Below are 23,827 nucleotides of genomic sequence, written 5' to 3'. Positions count from 1 at the left end.
GGTCATTTCTGACCGAAACATTTTCTGTTTTGAATTTCTAAAAATCACAGCTTCATCGGAATGTTATGAAACTTGGTGACTTTTATGGCATTAGGTATGTGAAAAAAAAAACATTGGGGTCATGATCCGAGCATGCTAAGTGGTCGTAAAAAAAAAAGTCACACTACAGGCCTTCGGTCAAAAATGACCGACCCATAGGAAATGAATGGGAAATTAAAAAATAAATAAAAATTTCTCCAAATTTTTGTGTGTACAATCTACAAATCGGCCACAATCCTAAAAAAAAGTACACCGCTGTAAAGGGGTAACACTCTACAACATCAAGAGTGCAAAAAAGACACACCCACCCACACACACAAACACACTTTTATACACATACACACCAATAATTTCACAGCTTCATCGGAATATTACGAAACTTGGTGACTTTTATGGCATTAGGTATGTGAACACACAAAAAAATTGAGGTCATGATCCGAGCATGCTAAGCAGTTGTAAAAAAAATAGTCACATTTGTGGTCTTCGGTCAAAAATGACCCCCATAGAAAATGAATGGGAAATAAAAATAAAAAAATAAAAAAATAATTTTACATAAAGTGTTATAATTGAATGAATTGCATTTTTTGTTACAAATTCTGTAAAAAAAAAAAAGCAAATGTGTCCATAAACAGCTTGGGAATTCACATGCCTCTCCATAGAGAGCTGTACATGCCATCTAGTGGTTACACCGTGGTTCTACGCTTTCTCTCCATACTCTCACCAGATGGTGCTAATCTGCTTAAAACATTTTTTTTTTTTTGAAGGCCTAAGACTCTATATTAAACTAAAATACTGCATTAAATAAAAAAATAAAAAATACATATATATATATAAATTGTTTTATTATTTATAATGGCAAAAATAGACCATAAATATTGCATAAATATGAATAAATTCAATAAAATTCTCTCAAAATACAAAATTAAAAAGAGTAAATATTATAGAACAAAAATAAATTGCATTGGTTTTACTGGGATGGACGAAGTTTCATTTTTAGGTGTCATTAAAGGCCCATGGTGTGACTCCGAAAGGAAGACCTTCTGAGGGTTAAATAAAGGTGTATTTAAAATTCAAAAAATTCTCTCTCTCTCTCTCTCTCTCTCTCACTTTCGGTGTGATTTATTGTTGGGGGTGAGCGTGCGGATTGCGTGCTGAGTGCGGTTGGAATCTGTGAGTGAATCTAATTTCTTTCTTTTCTGGCTTTTTTTCTTTGTTCGTTGTTTTTGTGTGTTTTTAGGGTTTACATTGTAGTTGTTTGGGCCGCGTGCCACCTGTTTTTACCGGGAGCATGACGGCCCCACGCTCACGATGTTTGGGTTCATTGACCCAGCGTCATGGCATGAAAGTGGCGTCCGCGGTTAGTGTGGAGAAATGCTGCCTAGCAGTGGGAGAGGTTGTTGGGCATGAGAACATAATGTCTGCCTCCAGGATGAATAATGCCACTGTTGTTTTTCTCAGTACTATTGAAAAGGCTAATGAACTAGTTGAGACAGGGATAGTTATTGATGATCTTTTTAACCCTGTACTTCCGCATTCTACACCATCAAAGAAAGTTACGTTATCCAATGTACCACCGTTTTTAAGTGATGAGATTTTGGCTAAAGCTTTGTCTCGCTATGGTAAACTGGTCTCTCCCATTAAAAAGATCCCTATCGGTAGTGGATCGCCTTTACTAAAACATGTTGTTTCATTTAGGCGTTTTGTCTACATGGTTATGAATGACATTGCTGATTTAGATCTGTCTTTGCACTTTCGGGCTGATGAGTATGACCACATTATTTACATAACAACTGACAACATGAAATGTTTTAGTTGTGGGCAGTCGGGTCATTTAATCCGTGCTTGTCCCGGGAAAAATTCGAACAACCCGTCAGGTGCAGGTGACGTAGTTGCTGTCAGAAATGATGTAGTTGGTAACGCTGAACCCGATGAAGCAGGGCCAGCCGATGAGACTCCGGGTGTGTCAGGGTTACTCGCCTCAGAGGACAAAAATGATGATGTACCTGTGATCGCGGTAACTGAAGAATCAGTGCTTGAAAACACAGTTTCTGGTGTAGAAGTGTCTAATGTTCAGGTGGGGGGAGCCGTTATTAAGACGGAGAGGCATTTAAACGATGCTCTCAATGATAATCTGCCGTTTACTGGGAGAGATATAGGTGATGACATTCCAATGGAAACGGTGCAGGCAGATTTTAAAGTCCCGTTAAAGAGGAAGAAGTCTGGTAAAACTGGGGTTGATAGAAACACAAAGAAATCAGATGGGATTGATTTAAATGATAAGGATGACACGGGAAGTGGCAGTGAATCATCTGATTCAAGTGTTTGTCTTTCTCAGAGTGATTTTTCTGGTCATTATGAGGTGGATGACATTAAACTGTTCCTTAGAGCTACGAAAAATAAGAGGGGTGTGCGCATTAATGAATACTTTCCTGACATTAAGCAGTTTGTCGAGAACACTAAGGGTTTCATGATGGAGGGCTCCTTTACAAATAAAGAAGTCTACAGGCTTAAAAAAATTGTGAGGAAACTTGACTATGAGCTTAGTAATGGGGACAGTGAGAAAACCTAATTCCATGACTCTTAGTAGTTTTTTATTGTGGACAGTGTTTTTTCTTTTTTTCTTTTCCTCAAGTATGTGTCACGCTAATGTTGCTACTCTGAATCTAAATGGTGCTAGAGATATGTACAAAAGAGCAGCATTATTTGAAGTAATTCATCAGAAAAAAATTGATGTCACGCTGTTACAAGAGACACATATTGATTCTAATAATGCTCCTGATTGGGCAGTGGAATGGAATGGGATTGCTGTTCTAAGTCATAATACCTCCATTAGTGGCGGAGTTGCTGTTCTCTTTGCTAAGAGTTTCAGCCCACACTCTTATCAGATTGAAGAGGCTATTAAAGGTAGACTTTTGAAAGTAAGAGGCTCTTTTGAAAATGTTGTTTTTGTTTTTGTTTGTGTGTATATACCAACTTCAGTTGTTGAAAGAATGCTATTTTTAAGTACTTTGTCCTCTGTTTTACAAAATGTTGCTGTTGATGAGTATTTAAGTTTGGGTGGTGATTTTAATTGCACAGAGTCCAACTTGGATAGAAATCATGTGGAACCTCATTTACCTTCACGTCAACGTCTTGTTCGGTTAAAAAAAACACATGAATTAATTGATATTTGGAGACAACTTAATGGAGAACAAAAACAATACACTTGGTCTCATGTTCGTGGTAACATGATTTCACTGGCAAGACTAGATAAGTTTTATGTTTTTAAACATCATGGTAGTATTGTTGAGAGTTGTTCTATTGTTCCATCATGTCTTTCAGATCATAGCATGGTGCAGTGTTGTATTTGTTTAAATTCTATCAAGCCAAAGAGTGCTTATTGGCACTTAAATACCACTTTATTGGATGATAAGTGTTTTAAAGAAAGGTTTTAATATTTTTGGAATATTCTTTTAGAACACTGCAGCAATGGTGGGACTTTGGGAAAGTCCAGATAAAACAGTTATGTCAACAATACTCTCAGAATGTCACTAGAGAGGTAACCCTCAGTTAGAGCTCCTTAGAGACTGATATTCTAAAACTGCAAGAATTGGTTCACTTGCCTGAGGTGGAGTCTCTTATAAAAAATAAGAAGACTCAGCTATCTGACCTATTAGGGGTTAAAGCACAGGGTGCTCTGGTCAGGTCATGTTTTCTAAGTATAAATGTGATGGATGCACCATCAAGGTTTTTCTTTAGCTTGGAAAGGAAAAATGGACAGAACAGAGTCATTCATGCTTTACGTTCTATATCTGGAGCATTATTGAGCATTATTGACTGACCCTAAAGACATTCGTAAGAGAGCAGCCACTTTTTATGAGTCTTTATATAAAAATGAACTGGGTCCAGATTATAGGGATGACAGTGCTTTTTTTTGATAATCTTCCTCAAGTGGCAGAGGAAGTCAACATAAAGATTTCAGGTGCCTTGACCATGGAGGAAATGGTTAAAGCCCTCCAAGGCATGGCGCTGGGAAAAGCACCAGGGATTGATGGTCTGCCGGTTGACTTTTATAAGTCCTTTTGGTCAGAGATCGGAGAGGATTTGCTAGAGGTACTGAATGACAGTTTAGCCGGAGGGTAAACTATCAACTTGATACTCCTTGGTGTGATGGTTTTAAACTGGATGAAAGCACAAAACCTGATTTTTTTTTTTTTTTTTTTTTTTACATACTTTTGTGTAGGAGTGTATGGTGAATAGGTGATTTGTTGTAATAAAAGTCTTGTTAAAAATCAAATCTCTCAGTCTCTCTCTCTCTCTCTCTCACACTCTCTCTCTCTCCCCCTCTCCCTCTCTCTCTCTCTCACACACACTCTCTCTCTCTCCCCCTCTCCCTCTCTCTCACACACACTCTCTCTCTCTCTCTCTCTCTCTCTCTCTCACACTCTCTCTCTCTCCCCCTCTCCCTCTCTCTCTCTCTCTCTCTCTCTCTCTCTCTCTCGCTCTCTCTCCCCCTCTCCCTCTCTCTCTCTCTCTCTCTCTCTCTCTCACACACACTCTCTCTCCCCCTCTCACTCTCTCTCTCTCTCTCTCTCACACACACTCTCCCCCTCTCCCTCTCTCTCTCTCTCTCTCTCTCTCTCTCTCTCCCCCTCTCCCTCTCTCTCTCTCTCTCTCTCTCACACTCTCTCTCTCTCCCCCTCTCCCTCTCTCTCTCTCTCTCTCTCTCTCTCTCTCTCTCTCACACACACACTCTCTCTCTCTCCCCCTCTCCCTCTCTCTCTCTCTCTTTGACCCTCCTGTAAGGCCACGATCATGACATGGGAAACTGTGTTTTTCTCCATGTTCTGACCTCTGCCACCGCTGCTCTGAAACATCAATCGTCCGAGTCTACGCTCGCTCAGATCCGCTCTTGTGATGCTCTTTAACATCATCGTCTCAGACTCTCAATGACACTATTCTCACATCAGCACTAATGAATGCTGGAAACCATCCGCTCTTTCCGTCCTTAAGCGCAATCTAAAAGCCTTGCTGCGAGATTCATGGACACTCTCTTGATCGGCAAATGTACTTCTGACAGCTAAGACAACATCTCTGGAAAACTATTTGAAAGCCATTAGATAGTAAACGAACAGTGTTTTCTCTCCCTCTGTGTTTCATCCATGAAACATCCAGCTTTCTTAAGCTATTTGTGGAACACGTGAATCTTTCTGGCACATCCGGCGCAGAGCAGCTTTGCTTTGCTTCTCGTCAGCATATTCCTCTTTGGACAGATCTACATTTATAATCATAAGGTATTTGTGCCAGAAAGGAAGAGACAACAATGTCTGTTCATTTTCATCTTGTACAAACACGAAGCCAGCTCTGCTCTGCATGAGAGAACGAATGACTGAGGCACACACACATTTATTACCTTTGGCATCTTGGCAAATCTCCCATTTCTCGTATCCTTGATGACGGAGACTTCTAACAGCTCGGTCTCCTGCAATCACAGATGAGATTTATGAGTATTATGAGAACAGCAAGCTTAGACTTGCGTCCACAGCACAACTCTAAAAGACAATAAAGTAATAAAACAAAATAAATATATAATCATGACATATGATGAAAAACAGGTTGCTTCTTGACGTTGTGAGTCTTAAAGCTTCAGTAGTGACAGTGTAAAGGTCAGAGGTCAAGCATCTGTGAGAAACACTGGTGGTCAGCCAATCATAACACAGCTCATTTACATACAGAAGTCTTGTTAAAGAGAGGCTGGGAAACATACTGTACGTCAGACAGCGTCCTAATGAGACCAAATGTTGACGTGACGTTGAGGAGAGATCCCCTGATGATTGGAAAGCTCTGGGTGTACAGTAGTACATATGAAAGCGCTATATAAATGCCTCATTCATTCATTCATTTACTGTTCTGAGGCACAACAAAGAGTCAGTAGCTTTTCTTTATCTCTTCCAGGGGTCACTAGATTTACCAGGCCACACACTCCCAACATGCTATAGGAACGTAACCCTAACCCTCTCTAAAGCCGATTTAATTGGTCTCTAAAACAACAAGTGCTTGTGTCTCTGAGAAGTGTTTAAAAGAGTGAGACACACATTTAAAATAAAGTCTGTGTTTGATGAAGGAGTGTGAGTGATGCTCTACAGGACGACACACGGACAGTCCTGTCCTCCATCCAACACAGCGGAGATCGTGAAACCTGACGTTTATAAGCTGTGGAAAATAACAGATTTCTGTTCCTCTTTTGTGATTAAATCACGATTTAGGAGAAGCTCAAATCACTGCTTCAAATCTCGCAGTTTCTGCATCCAGAGCACAAAATGATCAGGCTGGACATCAGACGTCTGACTAGCTGACCGATATTGCTAATTAACGTGCTAATAGAAATCATCTGATTGATTGAGTCTGTTATGAAGACTTCAGATGATCATAACACCTGTGAATAAATGACTGAAGCAAACTCTGAATCAACATGCACCAATGCTTCATTTTCCATATATTGTAATCATCATGTTCACAACTTGTAATAGTTACTTCAATGAGCTCATTGTTTTTGCCTAAAATTCATGATTGTATATGTACATTTTTTGAAATGCATAACTTGGACAGTCACCTCTGATAACAGATCACTCTAAACTGTTTTGTAGACACTTTCTGTAAAGCTGCTTTGAAACTATATATTGTATATTGTGAAAAGCGCTATTCAAATAATGCTTTTATTTTTAAAGAAAATAAAATAAGATTTTCAGAGCTTGATGAAGTAGATTCAGTTCATCGGTCAGTTTTTAATTTCACTTTCTATAGTGAATAATTGACTGGATTTTGAGAGTTCTTCACCGACATAACTCTAGCGCACAGTTTGTGTGATATCCACTTGATCGCCTTTATGGTTTAAAATGGAAATATTTCCAATATTGCAACATGACATTTTTCTTTATCAACAATTGCTCACATGAGGAAATAAACAAGTAAGCTAAATTATTTCAATTAGATTTATAAAAGCCCCCGTGAGATTTATAAAAGCCTCCTCCTCCTTTTATGTATTAAGAACTTTTTCTCTTGGTTTATGTTAATGTTTGAACATTCCATTCTATCATTTTGAAAATGTTATCAAAACGTTATTTCTGAATGTTTTCTGAACATTTTTTCTTGTTAATGCAAAAATCCTCCAAACATTCCCTGGGGAAAAACTCATCCATCCATTCTCAGGCTCTGACCTGTGGAAACTGGAGGAAACACACACTGACACACGGAGAACATCGAGACTCGAACCGGGGACCTTCTTTCTGTGATAAGACTAAGATAAGACAGATAAGACTTTACTGTAACGTTCACATTTTACTGTAGTAGAACACTGAACTGTGTAAGAGTCTCTGGGAAGCACACAGTCCAAAACATGGAATCATAAAGAGCAAAGCTTACAACCCAAACTCAAACAAACAACTAGAGAGCACACAAGTCAAACCTAACAAGACATGTGGCAAACAACACAATAGAAAAAGAAAACACCACAAACTTGTGTTCTGTTTATATGAGCTGCTTCATACGGAGTTTAAACATGTTTTGTGAAGCTTCAGGCTGAAGAGAGAGCTTTGGTGAAGCGCATGTGCAGAGATGTGAGTAACAGAGAGACAATGAGAGAATTCAGGTCAGAATCAGATGAAGAGCTGTTACAGAAGGGGAAGTTCAAAGTCCTGATTGCTTAGTGTAAACATTCAGAAACTACCTTCTATGAATGATGTATAAATAATGTTTTTGTGCTAACATTTTGAGAATGTTTTTAAGACCTGGGGCCGTATTCACAAACATTTTATCTTACCACTAAGAGATCTCCTAAATGGCAGTAAAAGTTCTTAGTTAAGAGTTCTCTTAAAACCAATTCACAAAGCTGCTGAGACCAACTTTTACTAAAAAAGAGAGAGAGGTCTTAAGCTTACAGAAAGGTTGCTTGGTTGATGGGGGAGGAGTCTCTGACATTGATTTAATCATAGAACTATTGTAGAACGAGGTATCATGTTGTAATATTCAAATAAATATTCTAAAATGAAAATGTTGCCATATTCAAATAAAGATTTCAAAATAAATATGTTGCCATATTCAAATAAAGATTTTAAAATGTAGTCTAAGTTTCACTAATTAAACCAGTATATGTTCAGCTAATGGTCAGCCTCCTACATGTCAGCATCTCAAGAGATTGCAGAATTCAAGCAACAAATGATGTTTTATGAACAAAGTTATACAAAGTATAATCAGCTCCAGAGGAGGGATATATACACACGGCCGACTCACCTAGTGACCTCCACAGTTCCCTGCATCCCTCCACGATACGAGAATATCTCTGGGTTTGGGCTAAACTCCTCACTCTCGGCTGGGGATACTGGGAATAACTCTGGGTTTGGGCTAAACTTCTCACTCTTGGCTGGGAATACTGGGAATAACCCTGGGTTTGGGATAAACTCCTCACTCTCGGCTGGGAATACTGGGAATAACTCTGGGTTTGGGATAAGCTCCTCACTCTCAGCTGGGAATACTGGGAATAACTCTGGGTTTGGGATAAACTCCTCACTCTCAGCTGGGAATAACTCTGGGTTTGGGATAAACTCCTCACTCTTGGCTGGGAATACTGGGAATAACTCTGGGATTGGGATAAACTCCTCACTCTCAGCTGGGAATACTGGAATAACTCTGGGTTAGGGCTAAACTCCTCACTCTCGGCTGGGAATACTGGAATAACTCTGGGTTTGGGCTGAACTTCTCACTCTTGGCAGGGAATACTGGGAATAACCCTGGGTTTGGGATAAACTCCTCACTCTCGGCTGGGAATACTGGGAATAACTCTGGGTTTGGGATGAGCTCCTCACTCTCAGCTGGGAATACTGGGAATAACTCTGGGTTTGGGATAAACTCCTCACTCTCAGCTGGGAATAACTCTGGGTTTGGGATAAACTCCTCACTCTTGGCTGGGAATACTGGGAATAACTCTGGGATTGGGATAAACTCCTCACTCTCGGCTGGGAATACTGGTATAACTCTGGGATTGAGCTAAACTTCTCACTCTTGGCTGGGAATACTGGGAATAACTCTGGGTTTGGGATAAGTTCCTCACTCTCAGCTGGGAATACTGGGAATAACTCTGGGTTTGGGATAAACTCCTCACTCTCGGATGGGAATACTGGGAATAACTCTAGGTTTGGGATAAACTCCTCACTCTTGGCTGGGAATACTGGGAATAACTCTGGGATTGGGATAAACTCCTCACTCTCAGCTGGGAATACTGGAATAACTCTGGGTTAGGGCTAAACTCCTCACTCTCGGCTGGGAATACTGGAATAACTCTGGGATTGGGCTAAACTCCTCACTCTCGGCTGGGAATACTGGGAATAACTCTGGGTTTGGGTAAACTCCTCACTCGGCTGGGGATACTGGGAATAACTCTGGGTTTGGGCTAAACTTCTCACTCTTGGCTGGGAATACTGGGAATAACCCTGGGTTTGGGATAAACTCCTCACTCTCGGCTTGGAATACTGGGAATAACTCTGGGTTTGGGATAAGCTCCTCACTCTCAGCTGGGAATACTGGGAATAACTCTGGGTTTGGGATAAACTCCTCACTCTTGGCTGAGAATACTGGGAATAACTCTGGGATTGGGATAAACTCCTCACTCTCAGCTGGGAATACTGGAATAACTCTGGGTTAGGGCTAAACTCACTCTCGGCTGGGAATACTGGAATAACTCTGGGATTGGGATAAACTTCTCACTCTTGGCTGGGAATAACTCTGGGTTTGGGATAAACTCCTCACTCTTGACTGGGAAAACTGGGAATAACTCTGGGATTGGGATAAACTCCTCACTCTCAGCTGGGAATACTGGAATAACTCTGGGATTGGGATAAACTCCTCACTCTCAGCTGGGGATACTGGAAATAACTCTGGGATTGGGATAGGCTCCTCACTCTCGGCTGGGGATACTGGGAATAACTCTGGGTTTGGGTAAACTCCTTACTCTCGGCTGGGAATACTGGGAATAACTCTGGGTTTGGGTAAACTCCTCACTCTCGGCTGGGGATACTGGGAATAACTCTGGGTTTGGGCTAAACTTCTCACTCTTGGCTGGGAATACTGGGAATAACCCTGGGTTTGGGATAAACTCCTCACTCTCAGCTGGGAATACTGGGAATAACTCTGGGTTTGGGATAAACTCCTCACTCTCGGCTGGGAATAACTCTGGGTTTGGGATAAACTCCTCACTCTTGGCTGGGAATACTGGGATAACTCTGGGATTGGGATAAACTCCTCACTCTCAGCTGGGAATACTGGAATAACTCTGGGTTAGGGCTAAACTCCTCACTCTCAGCTGGGAATACTGGAATAACTCTGGGATTGGGCTAAACTCCTCACTCTCGGCTGGGAATACTGGGAATAACTCTGGGTTTGGGATAAGCTCCTCACTCTCAGCTGGGAATACTGGGAATAACTCTGGGATTGGGATAAACCCCTCACTCTCGGCTGGGAATAACTCTGGGTTTGGGATAAACTCCTCACTCTTGGCTGAGAATACTGGGAATAACTCTGGGATTGGGATAAACTCCTCACTCTCAGCTGGGAATACTGGAATAACTCTGGGTTAGGGCTAAACTCCTCACTCTCAGCTGGGAATACTGGAATAACTCTGGGATTGGGCTAAACTTCTCACTCTTGGCTGGGAATACTGGGAATAACTCTGGGTTTGGGATAAGCTCCTCACTCTCAGCTGGGAATACTGGGAATAACTCTGGGTTTGGGATAAACTCCTCACTCTCGGCTGGGAATACTGGGAATAACTCTAGGTTTGGGATAAACTCCTCACTCTTGGCTGGGAATACTGGGAATAACTCTAGGTTTGGGATAAACTCCTCACTCTCGGCTGGGAATACTGGAATAACTCTGGGATTGGGATAAACTTCTCACTCTTGGCTGGGAATAACTCTGGGTTTGGGATAAACTCCTCACTCTTGACTGGGAAAACTGGGAATAACTCTGGGATTGGGATAAACTCCTCACTCTCAGCTGGGAATACTGGAATAACTCTGGGATTGGGATAAACTCCTCACTCTCAGCTGGGGATACTGGAAATAACTCTGGGATTGGGATAGGCTCCTCACTCTCGGCTGGGGATACTGGGAATAACTCTGGGTTTGGGTAAACTCCTTACTCTCGGCTGGGAATACTGGGAATAACTCTGGGTTTGGGTAAACTCCTCACTCTCGGCTGGGGATACTGGGAATAACTCTGGGTTTGGGCTAAACTTCTCACTCTTGGCTGGGAATACTGGGAATAACCCTGGGTTTGGGATAAACTCCTCACTCTCAGCTGGGAATACTGGGAATAACTCTGGGTTTGGGATAAACTCCTCACTCTCGGCTGGGAATAACTCTGGGTTTGGGATAAACTCCTCACTCTTGGCTGGGAATACTGGGATAACTCTGGGATTGGGATAAACTCCTCACTCTCAGCTGGGAATACTGGAATAACTCTGGGTTAGGGCTAAACTCCTCACTCTCAGCTGGGAATACTGGAATAACTCTGGGATTGGGCTAAACTCCTCACTCTCGGCTGGGAATACTGGGAATAACTCTGGGTTTGGGTAAACTCCTCACTCTCGGCTGGAGATACTGGGAATAACTCTGGGTTTGGGCTAAACTTCTCACTCTTGGCTGGGAATACTGGGAATAACCCTGGGTTTGGGATAAACTCCTCACTCTCGGCTGGGAATACTGGGAATAACTCTGGGTTTGGGATAAGCTCCTCACTCTCAGCTGGGAATACTGGGAATAACTCTGGGATTGGGATAAACTCCTCACTCTCGGCTGGGAATAACTCTGGGTTTGGGATAAACTCCTCACTCTTGGCTGAGAATACTGGGAATAACTCTGGGATTGGGATAAACTCCTCACTCTCAGCTGGGAATACTGGAATAACTCTGGGTTAGGGCTAAACTCCTCACTCTCAGCTGGGAATACTGGAATAACTCTGGGATTGGGCTAAACTTCTCACTCTTGGCTGGGAATACTGGGAATAACTCTGGGTTTGGGATAAGCTCCTCACTCTCAGCTGGGAATACTGGGAATAACTCTGGGTTTGGGATAAACTCCTCACTCTCGGCTGGGAATAACTCTGGGTTTGGGATAAACTCCTCACTCTCGGCTGGGAATACTGGGAATAACTCTGGGTTTGGGTAAACTCCTCACTCGGCTGGGGATACTGGGAATAACTCTGGGTTTGGGCTAAACTTCTCACTCTTGGCTGGGAATACTGGGAATAACCCTGGGTTTGGGATAAACTCCTCACTCTCGGCTTGGAATACTGGGAATAACTCTGGGTTTGGGATAAGCTCCTCACTCTCAGCTGGGAATACTGGGAATAACTCTGGGTTTGGGATAAACTCCTCACTCTTGGCTGAGAATACTGGGAATAACTCTGGGATTGGGATAAACTCCTCACTCTCAGCTGGGAATACTGGAATAACTCTGGGTTAGGGCTAAACTCACTCTCGGCTGGGAATACTGGAATAACTCTGGGATTGGGATAAACTTCTCACTCTTGGCTGGGAATAACTCTGGGTTTGGGATAAACTCCTCACTCTTGACTGGGAAAACTGGGAATAACTCTGGGATTGGGATAAACTCCTCACTCTCAGCTGGGAATACTGGAATAACTCTGGGATTGGGATAAACTCCTCACTCTCAGCTGGGGATACTGGAAATAACTCTGGGATTGGGATAGGCTCCTCACTCTCGGCTGGGGATACTGGGAATAACTCTGGGTTTGGGTAAACTCCTTACTCTCGGCTGGGAATACTGGGAATAACTCTGGGTTTGGGTAAACTCCTCACTCTCGGCTGGGGATACTGGGAATAACTCTGGGTTTGGGCTAAACTTCTCACTCTTGGCTGGGAATACTGGGAATAACCCTGGGTTTGGGATAAACTCCTCACTCTCAGCTGGGAATACTGGGAATAACTCTGGGTTTGGGATAAACTCCTCACTCTCGGCTGGGAATAACTCTGGGTTTGGGATAAACTCCTCACTCTTGGCTGGGAATACTGGGATAACTCTGGGATTGGGATAAACTCCTCACTCTCAGCTGGGAATACTGGAATAACTCTGGGTTAGGGCTAAACTCCTCACTCTCAGCTGGGAATACTGGAATAACTCTGGGATTGGGCTAAACTCCTCACTCTCGGCTGGGAATACTGGGAATAACTCTGGGTTTGGGATAAGCTCCTCACTCTCAGCTGGGAATACTGGGAATAACTCTGGGATTGGGATAAACCCCTCACTCTCGGCTGGGAATAACTCTGGGTTTGGGATAAACTCCTCACTCTTGGCTGAGAATACTGGGAATAACTCTGGGATTGGGATAAACTCCTCACTCTCAGCTGGGAATACTGGAATAACTCTGGGTTAGGGCTAAACTCCTCACTCTCAGCTGGGAATACTGGAATAACTCTGGGATTGGGCTAAACTTCTCACTCTTGGCTGGGAATACTGGGAATAACTCTGGGTTTGGGATAAGCTCCTCACTCTCAGCTGGGAATACTGGGAATAACTCTGGGTTTGGGATAAACTCCTCACTCTCGGCTGGGAATACTGGGAATAACTCTAGGTTTGGGATAAACTCCTCACTCTTGGCTGGGAATACTGGGAATAACTCTAGGTTTGGGATAAACTCCTCACTCTCGGCTGGGAATACTGGAATAACTCTGGGATTGGGATAAACTTCTCACTCTTGGCTGGGAATAACTCTGGGTTTGGGATAAACTCCTCACTCTTGACTGGGAAAACTGGGAATAACTCTGGGATTGGGATAAACTCCTCACTCTCAGCTGGGAATACTGGAATAACTCTGGGATTGGGATAAACTCCTCACTCTCAGCTGGGGATACTGGAAATAACTCTGGGATTGGGATAGGCTCCTCACTCTCGGCTGGGGATACTGGGAATAACTCTGGGTTTGGGTAAACTCCTTACTCTCGGCTGGGAATACTGGGAATAACTCTGGGTTTGGGTAAACTCCTCACTCTCGGCTGGGGATACTGGGAATAACTCTGGGTTTGGGCTAAACTTCTCACTCTTGGCTGGGAATACTGGGAATAACCCTGGGTTTGGGATAAACTCCTCACTCTCAGCTGGGAATACTGGGAATAACTCTGGGTTTGGGATAAACTCCTCACTCTCGGCTGGGAATAACTCTGGGTTTGGGATAAACTCCTCACTCTTGGCTGGGAATACTGGGATAACTCTGGGATTGGGATAAACTCCTCACTCTCAGCTGGGAATACTGGAATAACTCTGGGTTAGGGCTAAACTCCTCACTCTCAGCTGGGAATACTGGAATAACTCTGGGATTGGGCTAAACTCCTCACTCTCGGCTGGGAATACTGGGAATAACTCTGGGTTTGGGTAAACTCCTCACTCTCGGCTGGAGATACTGGGAATAACTCTGGGTTTGGGCTAAACTTCTCACTCTTGGCTGGGAATACTGGGAATAACCCTGGGTTTGGGATAAACTCCTCACTCTCGGCTGGGAATACTGGGAATAACTCTGGGTTTGGGATAAGCTCCTCACTCTCAGCTGGGAATACTGGGAATAACTCTGGGATTGGGATAAACTCCTCACTCTCGGCTGGGAATAACTCTGGGTTTGGGATAAACTCCTCACTCTTGGCTGAGAATACTGGGAATAACTCTGGGATTGGGATAAACTCCTCACTCTCAGCTGGGAATACTGGAATAACTCTGGGTTAGGGCTAAACTCCTCACTCTCAGCTGGGAATACTGGAATAACTCTGGGATTGGGCTAAACTTCTCACTCTTGGCTGGGAATACTGGGAATAACTCTGGGTTTGGGATAAGCTCCTCACTCTCAGCTGGGAATACTGGGAATAACTCTGGGTTTGGGATAAACTCCTCACTCTCGGCTGGGAATACTGGGAATAACTCTAGGTTTGGGATAAACTCCTCACTCTTGGCTGGGAATACTGGGAATAACTCTGGGATTGGGATAAACTCCTTACTCTCAGCTGGGAATACTGGAATAACTCTGGGTTAGGGCTAAACTCCTCACTCTCGGCTGGGAATACTGGAATAACTCTGGGATTGGGCTAAACTCCTCACTCTTGGCTGGGGATACTGGGAATAACTCTGGGTTTGAGATAAACTCCTACTGGGAATAACTCTGGGATTGGGATAAACTCCTCACTCTTGGCTGGGGATACTGGGAATAACTCTGGGTTTGAGATAAACTCCTACTGGGAATAACTCTGGGATTGGGATAGGCTCCTCACTCTCAACTGGGAATACTGGAATAACTCTGGGATTGGGCTGAACTCCTCACTCTCGGCTGGTAATACTGGGAATAACTCTGGGTTTGGGTAAACTCCTCACTCTCGGCTGGGGATACTGGGAATAACTCTGGGATTGGGATAAACTCCTCACTCTCGGCTGGGGATACTGGGAATAACTCTGGGATTGGGATAAGCTCCTCACTCTCAACTGGGAATACTGGAATAACTTTGGGATTGGGATAAACTCATCACTTTCAGCTGGGGATACTGGAAATAACTCTGGGATTGGGATAGGCTCCTCACTCTCGGCTGGGGATACTGGGAATAACTCTGGGTTTGGGTAAACTCCTCACTCTCGGCTGGGAATACTGGGAATAACTCTGGGTTTGGGTAAACTCCTCACTCTCGGCTGGGGATACTGGGAATAACTCTGGGCTTAGGATAAACTCTGAGCTCAGAGCCTTCGATCCCCTCGGACAGCACGCCAAATACGCTTATTATATTCTTTACTCTATTCGATCATTTGTAAGTGTGAACTCGTGTAAACCACTTCCACAGGTAATCAGACATTATTCATTTATTTATTAAAGATTTATTTTTGCCATTAAAATCATAAATCAAAATATGTATTGCATTTATGAAGAAAAGGTTCAGCACCCAAGGCTCTATTGCCTCGCTATTGCCTCAATGGTGTTCAGTGTCTTTGGGAGGATTGATGAGGCGGGGACAGCAACAGCCATTAGGATTGTTTGTGATTTGGTCTTAATGACTCAGGAGTCCTCTTGACTGCTCCTAACGATTCACAGATTTAGGAGCTAGTTTTAGCACTTAAATGCTTTGTGAAATACTCTTAGAGGAAAAATTTAGGAGTTCTAAAAATTGGACTGACACACCCATTATTTTTAAGAGTTTAATAGAATTAGGCAAGTTAGGAGCTCCTCCTTAAGATGTTTTGTGAATACGGCCCAAGATCACTTTTAATGAACAATCTATTAACGTTACTGTCAAGTCAAGTCATCTTTAACAACACTTTATACAATACAGATTGTTTCAAAGCAGCTTCACAGTGATAAACAGGGAAATAATGCTTGTTGTTCAGCTGAAGTCAGTTCAGTGTTGATTCAGTTCCGTTGTAAAGATCATCAATTATTAATTTAGTAAATTTCATCTATACAGCAGTTCTGTAGAAAACAGTGATGTCATCATCAGCTCAGTTCAGTTCTCATGCAGCAGCGTCAGTTCAGTCAGATCAATCATACTGTTGAATATTAAGTGGAAGAAACTGGAAGAAAGTTTGTTGATAACTTTGAGAGAACCTTGTTAGTCAAAGTTCTGAGAACGCTCTGCTAGCTGACTATATGGCAATGTTCCAGGAACGTTTTCGCTCAGCATTATGAGAATGTATATAATGTTATAAGAACGTTCCAAAAAACATTTTCTATAGAAAGTTTTCTTATAACAAATAAAGTAACCTTTACAAAACATTAGTGAAAGTTGTGGGAACGTTCCTGTTAGCTGGGTCTTCAGATGCCTGTTATGTCTCATCATGCAATGAAAAGCTATTAAAACTCCTTCTCCCTGTATATAATCGCTTTCCTTGCGATTAATTGAGTGATTGAGTTTAAAGCGAAGGGTCTCTCCATCTCAATCAATGCAGCTTCTGTGTTTGCAGTGGGAGGGGATTCGAGTCAAAGGGCAGCATTTCCAGTCTCAGCATAAAGGTTCTGCTTTGAAGTGTGTTTAAAAAGCCCCAGCGCAGTGTGAAGCTGCCAGTCATCCCACCGAGGACAGAGAGAGTGTGTGAACAATCATCTCTATCTGTGCTGAGTTACACAGCAGGCCACTGGAGTTCAAATACATTTACCTCTACAGATGCCCATTATCTATTCATTAGAATCGAAATGTGGCTTCGGTTCCAATGGCAGTTTTGTTTTGTTTGTAGACATTATGCTATTATATGCACCCATATTCCTCCCTCCATTTCCCCTGTCCTGTCATTATTCTTTCATTAATACACAAAAATGAGAAACTTTTAAATGCCATAAGCTGCTGTTCTCCTGCATGTTATGGGATGTTTTGTTCACAAACCCCCTTATTACTCAGTCATTCTGGATCTATTTACTGCTCAGGCATGTCTATAAAGCTATAAATCATCATCAGAAAGTAGGAGGTTAATTCACATGAAGGTATTACGCACAACTTGCCTTCATCATTTGCATATAAGCGCATGTGGTTTTGTGTGATATGTAACCAGATCTTTCACTCTCAGCACAGTTATATATTATACTGACTACTCAGAGAGGAAGAGACCGTTTTTATTTGGGTAAATCCAGCATAACAGAGAGAAATATACAGTTCTGATCAAGGGTATCTTATTTACTTCAACATGTCTCAGAGAAAACACTTCCTGAATGTCTGTCAAAACCCTCCAAACGTGGTCAAAACCAGTCACTCCCTCTGTAGATCCTTGAACTCCATGCCTGATAAAAACCTGAGAGACAGACTACAGGATTGATATCATGCTGGTTTTGCAACTGTTTTTGAAGACTGTTCATCATAACAGATCATAACAGAAAAACTCAGAAAGGCCTTGTGCGCCAACACAAAGAAAACACAGGACTTTATTATCGTCAACTAAAACTTTTAAATACATTTCTGTTAACTGAAACTAAACAAAAGGTTTGGAATGTTGCCTTGGTATTAAACCTAAATAGTAATATTTTAAAAAACAAACTACATAACGAAGCACATAATGAAATTACAAAATATTTAACAAAAATGTACATGATAACTAAAAACATGAAAATAAAAGCCAATTTAAAATGTTAATAATAACTAATAATAATAAAAATAACTAAAATAAAAACAAAAATAGCACTGGTTTGGACACCATAACATCAGTAAGCACAAACAACCCAAGGCACCTATGAAGGGATGATCAATAGACCGTGAGCCATAGTGAGCATGTGTATGCGTTCAGTATAAATAAAGTCCTTTAAACCTGCAAACTGACACACATTTTGAGGAAATCATTCTTTATAGTCACACAGCCTGGATAGGGGTCCTCGAATAATGGACCGAACCCTAGCTTGGTTCCAACTGGACCGAGAGACATCAGAATCAGAATCAGAATCAGAATGGGCTTTATTCGTCAAGTGTGCGCAAACACACATGGAATTTGTTGTGGTTTTCCAGGAGCTCTACATACATACATATATACCTGCATGTATGACATGAGAACAGAAAGAACATTTAAATAAGACTAAGGAAAAAAATAAAATAAAATAAACAATAATAATAATAAAGTTGTATACAGCTGGAACAGAAGACTTATGTTTAGATTTGTACATTATGTACTGTATGTACACCTGTATAAATAAAATATAGGTATTTACACAATATATAATTATTGCCTCACTCTCAAGCACTGAGAATGAATGATAAAAACAGGTGGTGATTGCTGTACTAGCTGTTTAAGCTGGGGATAGCATGGGGGGAAAACGTTCTAGTGCACAGAGATCTGTAACTTCAGCAGAAGAGCACACAGGTGTTCGGGGTCTGTGATGATGTTCCTGTCCGTTTCTTCAGGTTGGGCAGGTGTACATCAGTGATCCTCTCAGCTGTCCTAACAGTCCATTACAGTCTCTTATGTCTGACCCAAACCAGTCAGTTATAGAAGTGCAGAGAACAGCAATAACAGCTGATAAAACTGTGTCATTTGCGCCTGGCAGGTTGAACGATTTCAGTTGACGAAGAAAATACAACCTCTGTTGGGCCTTTTCACAATGAAGTCAATGTGATTGTCCCACTTCAGGTCTGGAGAGATGATGGAGCGCAGGAACCGGAATGACTCCACTGGGGTGTTTATGATGCTGAGAGGGAATAATGCTGTGGTGTTTCTCCAGCATCATTTCCACTGATCTGAGCCTGTTCAGCTCCAGCAACACACTCTGGGTCTATATGTGAGTACGGGGCTGACACTGACTCCGGTTCTATATGTGAGTACGGGGCAGACAATGACTCTGGGTCTATATGTGAGTACGGGGCTGACACTGACTCTGGGTCTATATGTGTGTTCGGGACCGACACTGACTCTGGGTCTATATGTGTGTTCGGGACCGACACTGACTCTGGGTCTATATATGTGTTCGGGACCGACACTGACTCTGGGTCTATATGTGAGTTCGGTGCCGACACTGACTCTGGGTCTATATGTGAGTACAGGGCAGACACTGACTCTGGGTCTATATGTGAGTACGGGGCTGGCACTGACTCCGGTTCTATATGTGAGTACGGGGCTGACACTGACTCTGGGAGCCCTATTTTAACGATCTGAAACGCAAGTGTCAAAGCGCAAAGCGCAAGTAACTTTGTGGGCGGGTCTTGGCGCTGTTGCTATTTTCCCGGCGGGATAAATTACTCTTGCGCCTGGCGCAAATCTAAAAGGGGTTGGTCTGAAGTAGCTTCATTATTCATAGGTGTGGTTTGGGCGTAACGTGAAATAAACCAATCAGAGCGACATCTCACATTCCCTTTAAGAGCAGGCGCGCTTGTTCTAAAGCGGATTCCTATTATAACGGCGGATTTGCCAGGCGCACGCGAGGAGCGCTTCACAGCCGAGGAGACCGACGTTCCCGTCAGGGACGTTGGGGATGGAGAAACACACCCAAATTAACTTCCTTAACAGGCGTATGATAATTTGGGTAAATGTGTAAGCTAGATGTATGCTTTTATAATAAACTGTCTATCTATCTATCTATCTATCTATCTATCTATCTATCTATCTATCGTAAAAATGTATGATTTGTAAAAATGATAACTGCTGCGTCTGTGTGTAGATGAGAGAATCAAAGTGTATGCACGTTGTGCACACGCTACATTGATTAAGGCCAAGCATGCACCCTTAAAATAGCATATGAATAACATGCGCAACGCGCCACTGACTTTAAACAGTTTTTTTTTCGGTCAGTGGCGCAATTGTTTTCTAAACCTGTAAAATAGCATGAGGGAACGTTTGCGCCGGAACACGCCTCCTCTTTGCGCTGAACCGCCCCGGGGAGCGCAAGTGTATTTCTTAGTTAACCGACGTGCGTCTGTGGAGGGAAAAGTCCGCTTTGCGCGGGTGCAAAATAGGAATGATACATGCGTCTGTGTACAAAGTCAATTGCGCTGGGTGCAAGATAGGGCCCTGGGTCTATATGTGTGTTCGGGACCGACACTGACTCTGGGTCTATATGTGAGTTCGGTGCCGACACTGACTCTGGGTCTATATGTGTGTTCGGGGCCGACACTGAGTCCGGGTCTATATGTGTGTTCGGGGCTGACACTGACTCTGGGTCTCTATGTGAGTACGGGGCTGACACTGAGTCCGGGTCTATATGTGTGTTCGGGGCTGACACTGAGTCCGGGTCTATATGTGTGTTCGGGGCCGACACTGAGTCCGGGTCTATATGTGTGTTCGGGGCTGACACTGACTCTGGGTCTATATGTGAGTACGGGGCTGACACTGACTCCGGGTCTATATGTGTGTTCGGGGCTGACACTGACTCCGGGTCTATATGTGTGTTTGGGGCTGACACTGACTCCGGGTCTATATGTGTGTTCGGGGCCGACACTGACTCCGGGTCTATATGTGAGTACGGGGCCGACACTGACTCCGGGTCTATATGTGTGTTCGGGGCTGACACTGAGTCCGGGTCTATATGTGTGTTCGGGGCTGACACTGACTCCGGGTCTATATGTGTGTTCGGGGATGACACTGCCTCCGGGTCTATATGTGTGTTCGGGGCTGACACTGAGTCCGGGTCTATATGTGTGTTCGGGGCTGACACTGAGTCCGGGTCTATATGTGTGTTCGGGGCTGACACTGACTCCGGGTCTATATGTGTGTTCGGGGCTGACACTAACTCCGGGTCTATATGTGTGTTCGGGGCTGACACTGACTCTGGGTCTATATGTGTGTTCGGGGCTGACACTGACTCTGGGTCTATATGTGTGTTCGGGGTTGACACTGAGTCCGGGTCTATATGTGAGTACGGGGCTGACACTGACTCTGGGTCTATATGTGTGTTCGGGGGGCGACACTGACTCCGGGTCTATATGTGAGTACGGGGCTGGCACTGACTCTGGGTCTATATGTGTGTTCGGGGTTGACACTGAGTCCGGGTCTATATGTGAGTACGGGGCTGACACTGACTCTGGGTCTATATGTGTGTTCGGGGCTGACACTGAGTCCGGGTCTATATGTGTGTTCGGGGCAGACACTGACTCTGGGTCTATATGTGAGTACGGGGCTGACACTGAGTCCGGGTCTATATGTGTGTTCGGGGCAGACACTGACTCTGGGTCTATATGTGAGTACGGGGCTGACACTGACTCTGGGTCTATATGTGTGTTCGGGGCTGACACTGACTCTGGGTCTATATGTGTGTTCGGGGCTGACACTGACTCTGGGTCTATATGTGAGTACGGGGCCGACACTGACTCCGGGTCTATATGTGTGTTCGGGGCTGACACTGACTCCGGGTCTATATGTGAGTACGGGGCCAACACTGACTCCGGGTCTATATGTGTGTTCGGGGCTGACACTGACTCCGGGTCTATATGTGAGTACGGGGCTGACACTGACTCTGGGTCTATATGTGAGTACGGGGCCATATGTGAGTACGGGGCCGACACTGACTCCGGGTCTATATGTGTGTTCGGGGCTGACACTGACTCCGGGTCTATATGTGAGTACGGGGCTGACACTGACTCCGGGTCTATATGTGAGTACGGGGCTGACACTGACTCTGGGTCTATATGTGTGTTCGGGGCTGACACTGACTCTGGGTCTATATGTGAGTACGGGGCCGACACTGAGTCCGGGTCTATATGTGAGTACGGGGCTGACACTGACTCTGGGTCTATATGTGAGTACGGGGCCATATGTGAGTACGGGGCCGACACTGAGTCCGGATCTATATGTGAGTACGGGGCTGACACTGACTCCGGGTCTATATGTGTGTTCGGGGCTGACACTGAGTCCGGGTCTATATGTGAGTACGGGGCTGACACTGACTCCGGGTCTATATGTGAGTACGGGGCTGACACTGACTCTGGGTCTATATGTGTGTTCGGGGCTGACACTGAGTCCGGGTCTATATGTGAGTACGGGGCTGACACTGACTCCGGGTCTATATGTGAGTACGGGGCTGACACTGACTCTGGGTCTATATGTGAGTACGGGGCCATATGTGAGTTCGGGGCCGACACTGAGTCCGGATCTATATGTGAGTACGGGGCTGACACTGACTCTGGGTCTATATGTGTGTTCGGGGCTGACACTGAGTCCGGGTCTATATGTGAGTACGGGGCTGACACTGACTCTGGGTCTATATGTGAGTACGGGGCCATATGTGAGTACGGGGCCGACACTGAGTCCGGGTCTATATGTGAGTACGGGGCTGACACTGACTCCGGGTCTATATGTGTGTTCGGGGCTGACACTGACTCCGGGTCTATATGTGTGTTCGGGGCTGACACTGAGTCCGGGTCTATATGTGTGTTCGGGGCTGACACTGAGTCCGGGTCTATATGTGTGTTCGGGGCTGACACTGACTCCGGGTCTATATGTGTGTTCGGGGCCGACACTGAGTCCGGGTCTATATGTGTGTTCGGGGCTGACACTGACTCCGGGTCTATATGTGTGTTCGGGGCTGACACTGAGTCCGGGTCTATATCAGTCTTGTGTGGAATGACAAGCAGTCGGTTACACATAGATCAAAATAACCCTGTCAATCACTATATCATGTTCTCAGTCCGTCACAACACAGAGACTCAGACTCTATCACTGCATCGTTCCTAAAAACTACACTGGAACTTCTAGAGATTCAACTTTAGATTGCTGGATTACTTTCTGTGATAGTTGTTCATGTTTGTCCTTCAGGTCCAGCATCTTTTGCACATTTGTGCTCTATAATGAGGAGATCCAGCTTTCACATGATTGACAGTCTCAAACAACTCAATTCAAGTCAAGGCACCTTCATTTATATAGTGTTTTTAACAGCAAAACACAACAAACACAATATGAAGAAACTGTTCAACAGGACAATCTTTCAATATTTGAATAAAAGAATAAGATTTTTTGTATCTTATAATTCTCTTATAATTTTGGAGGTGTTTACAATCTTTAGAATAACCTTTCTGCAAACTACCTGAAAAGTTGTGCACGTGTTACCAATGGAGATTTTAAAACCAAACATTGATTTAATTTAGTTAAGGCGAGACACGGCAGGCAAAAACATTTTTCATGCAGTGGTCAGTTTTGAGATTTTGGGCTAGTTTACTCCTTCAATATGTGTTCTTTCAAGCTGCTATAAAGAAAACGCTGAAAATATACATTAAGATTTTTTTTTTATTACATTTTGTTTACTTGCGGCAGTAAGTTTATCCCGAATTTATCAAGAAGTTAGCATTCCAACGCGACACGCCGAGCTCCGTCTG

The 23,827-nt window shown here is 43.7% G+C and overlaps 1 protein-coding gene across 2 annotated transcripts in view; it reads right to left on the bottom strand.

Moving 5' to 3' along the window:
- The window catches only part of plcb1l (phospholipase C beta 1-like), a 163,922-nt gene that overhangs the window by 113,736 nt on the left and 26,359 nt on the right, over nucleotides 1–23,827 (bottom strand). For both annotated transcript variants that reach the window (XM_084432989.1, XM_084432990.1), the window contains exon 3: nucleotides 5,432–5,500. In XM_084432989.1, coding sequence (XP_084289115.1) covers nucleotides 5,432–5,500 — 69 coding nt within the window. The remainder of the gene's footprint in view (nucleotides 1–5,431; nucleotides 5,501–23,827) is intronic.

The sequence above is a fragment of the Rutilus rutilus genome, assembly GCF_951802725.1.
Source record: "Rutilus rutilus genome assembly, chromosome: 15".
Classification (NCBI taxonomy): Eukaryota; Metazoa; Chordata; class Actinopteri; order Cypriniformes; family Leuciscidae; genus Rutilus; species Rutilus rutilus.
The sequence above is the reverse complement of the archived record's forward strand: the minus strand, read 5'-3'. Positions and strand labels throughout refer to the sequence as shown.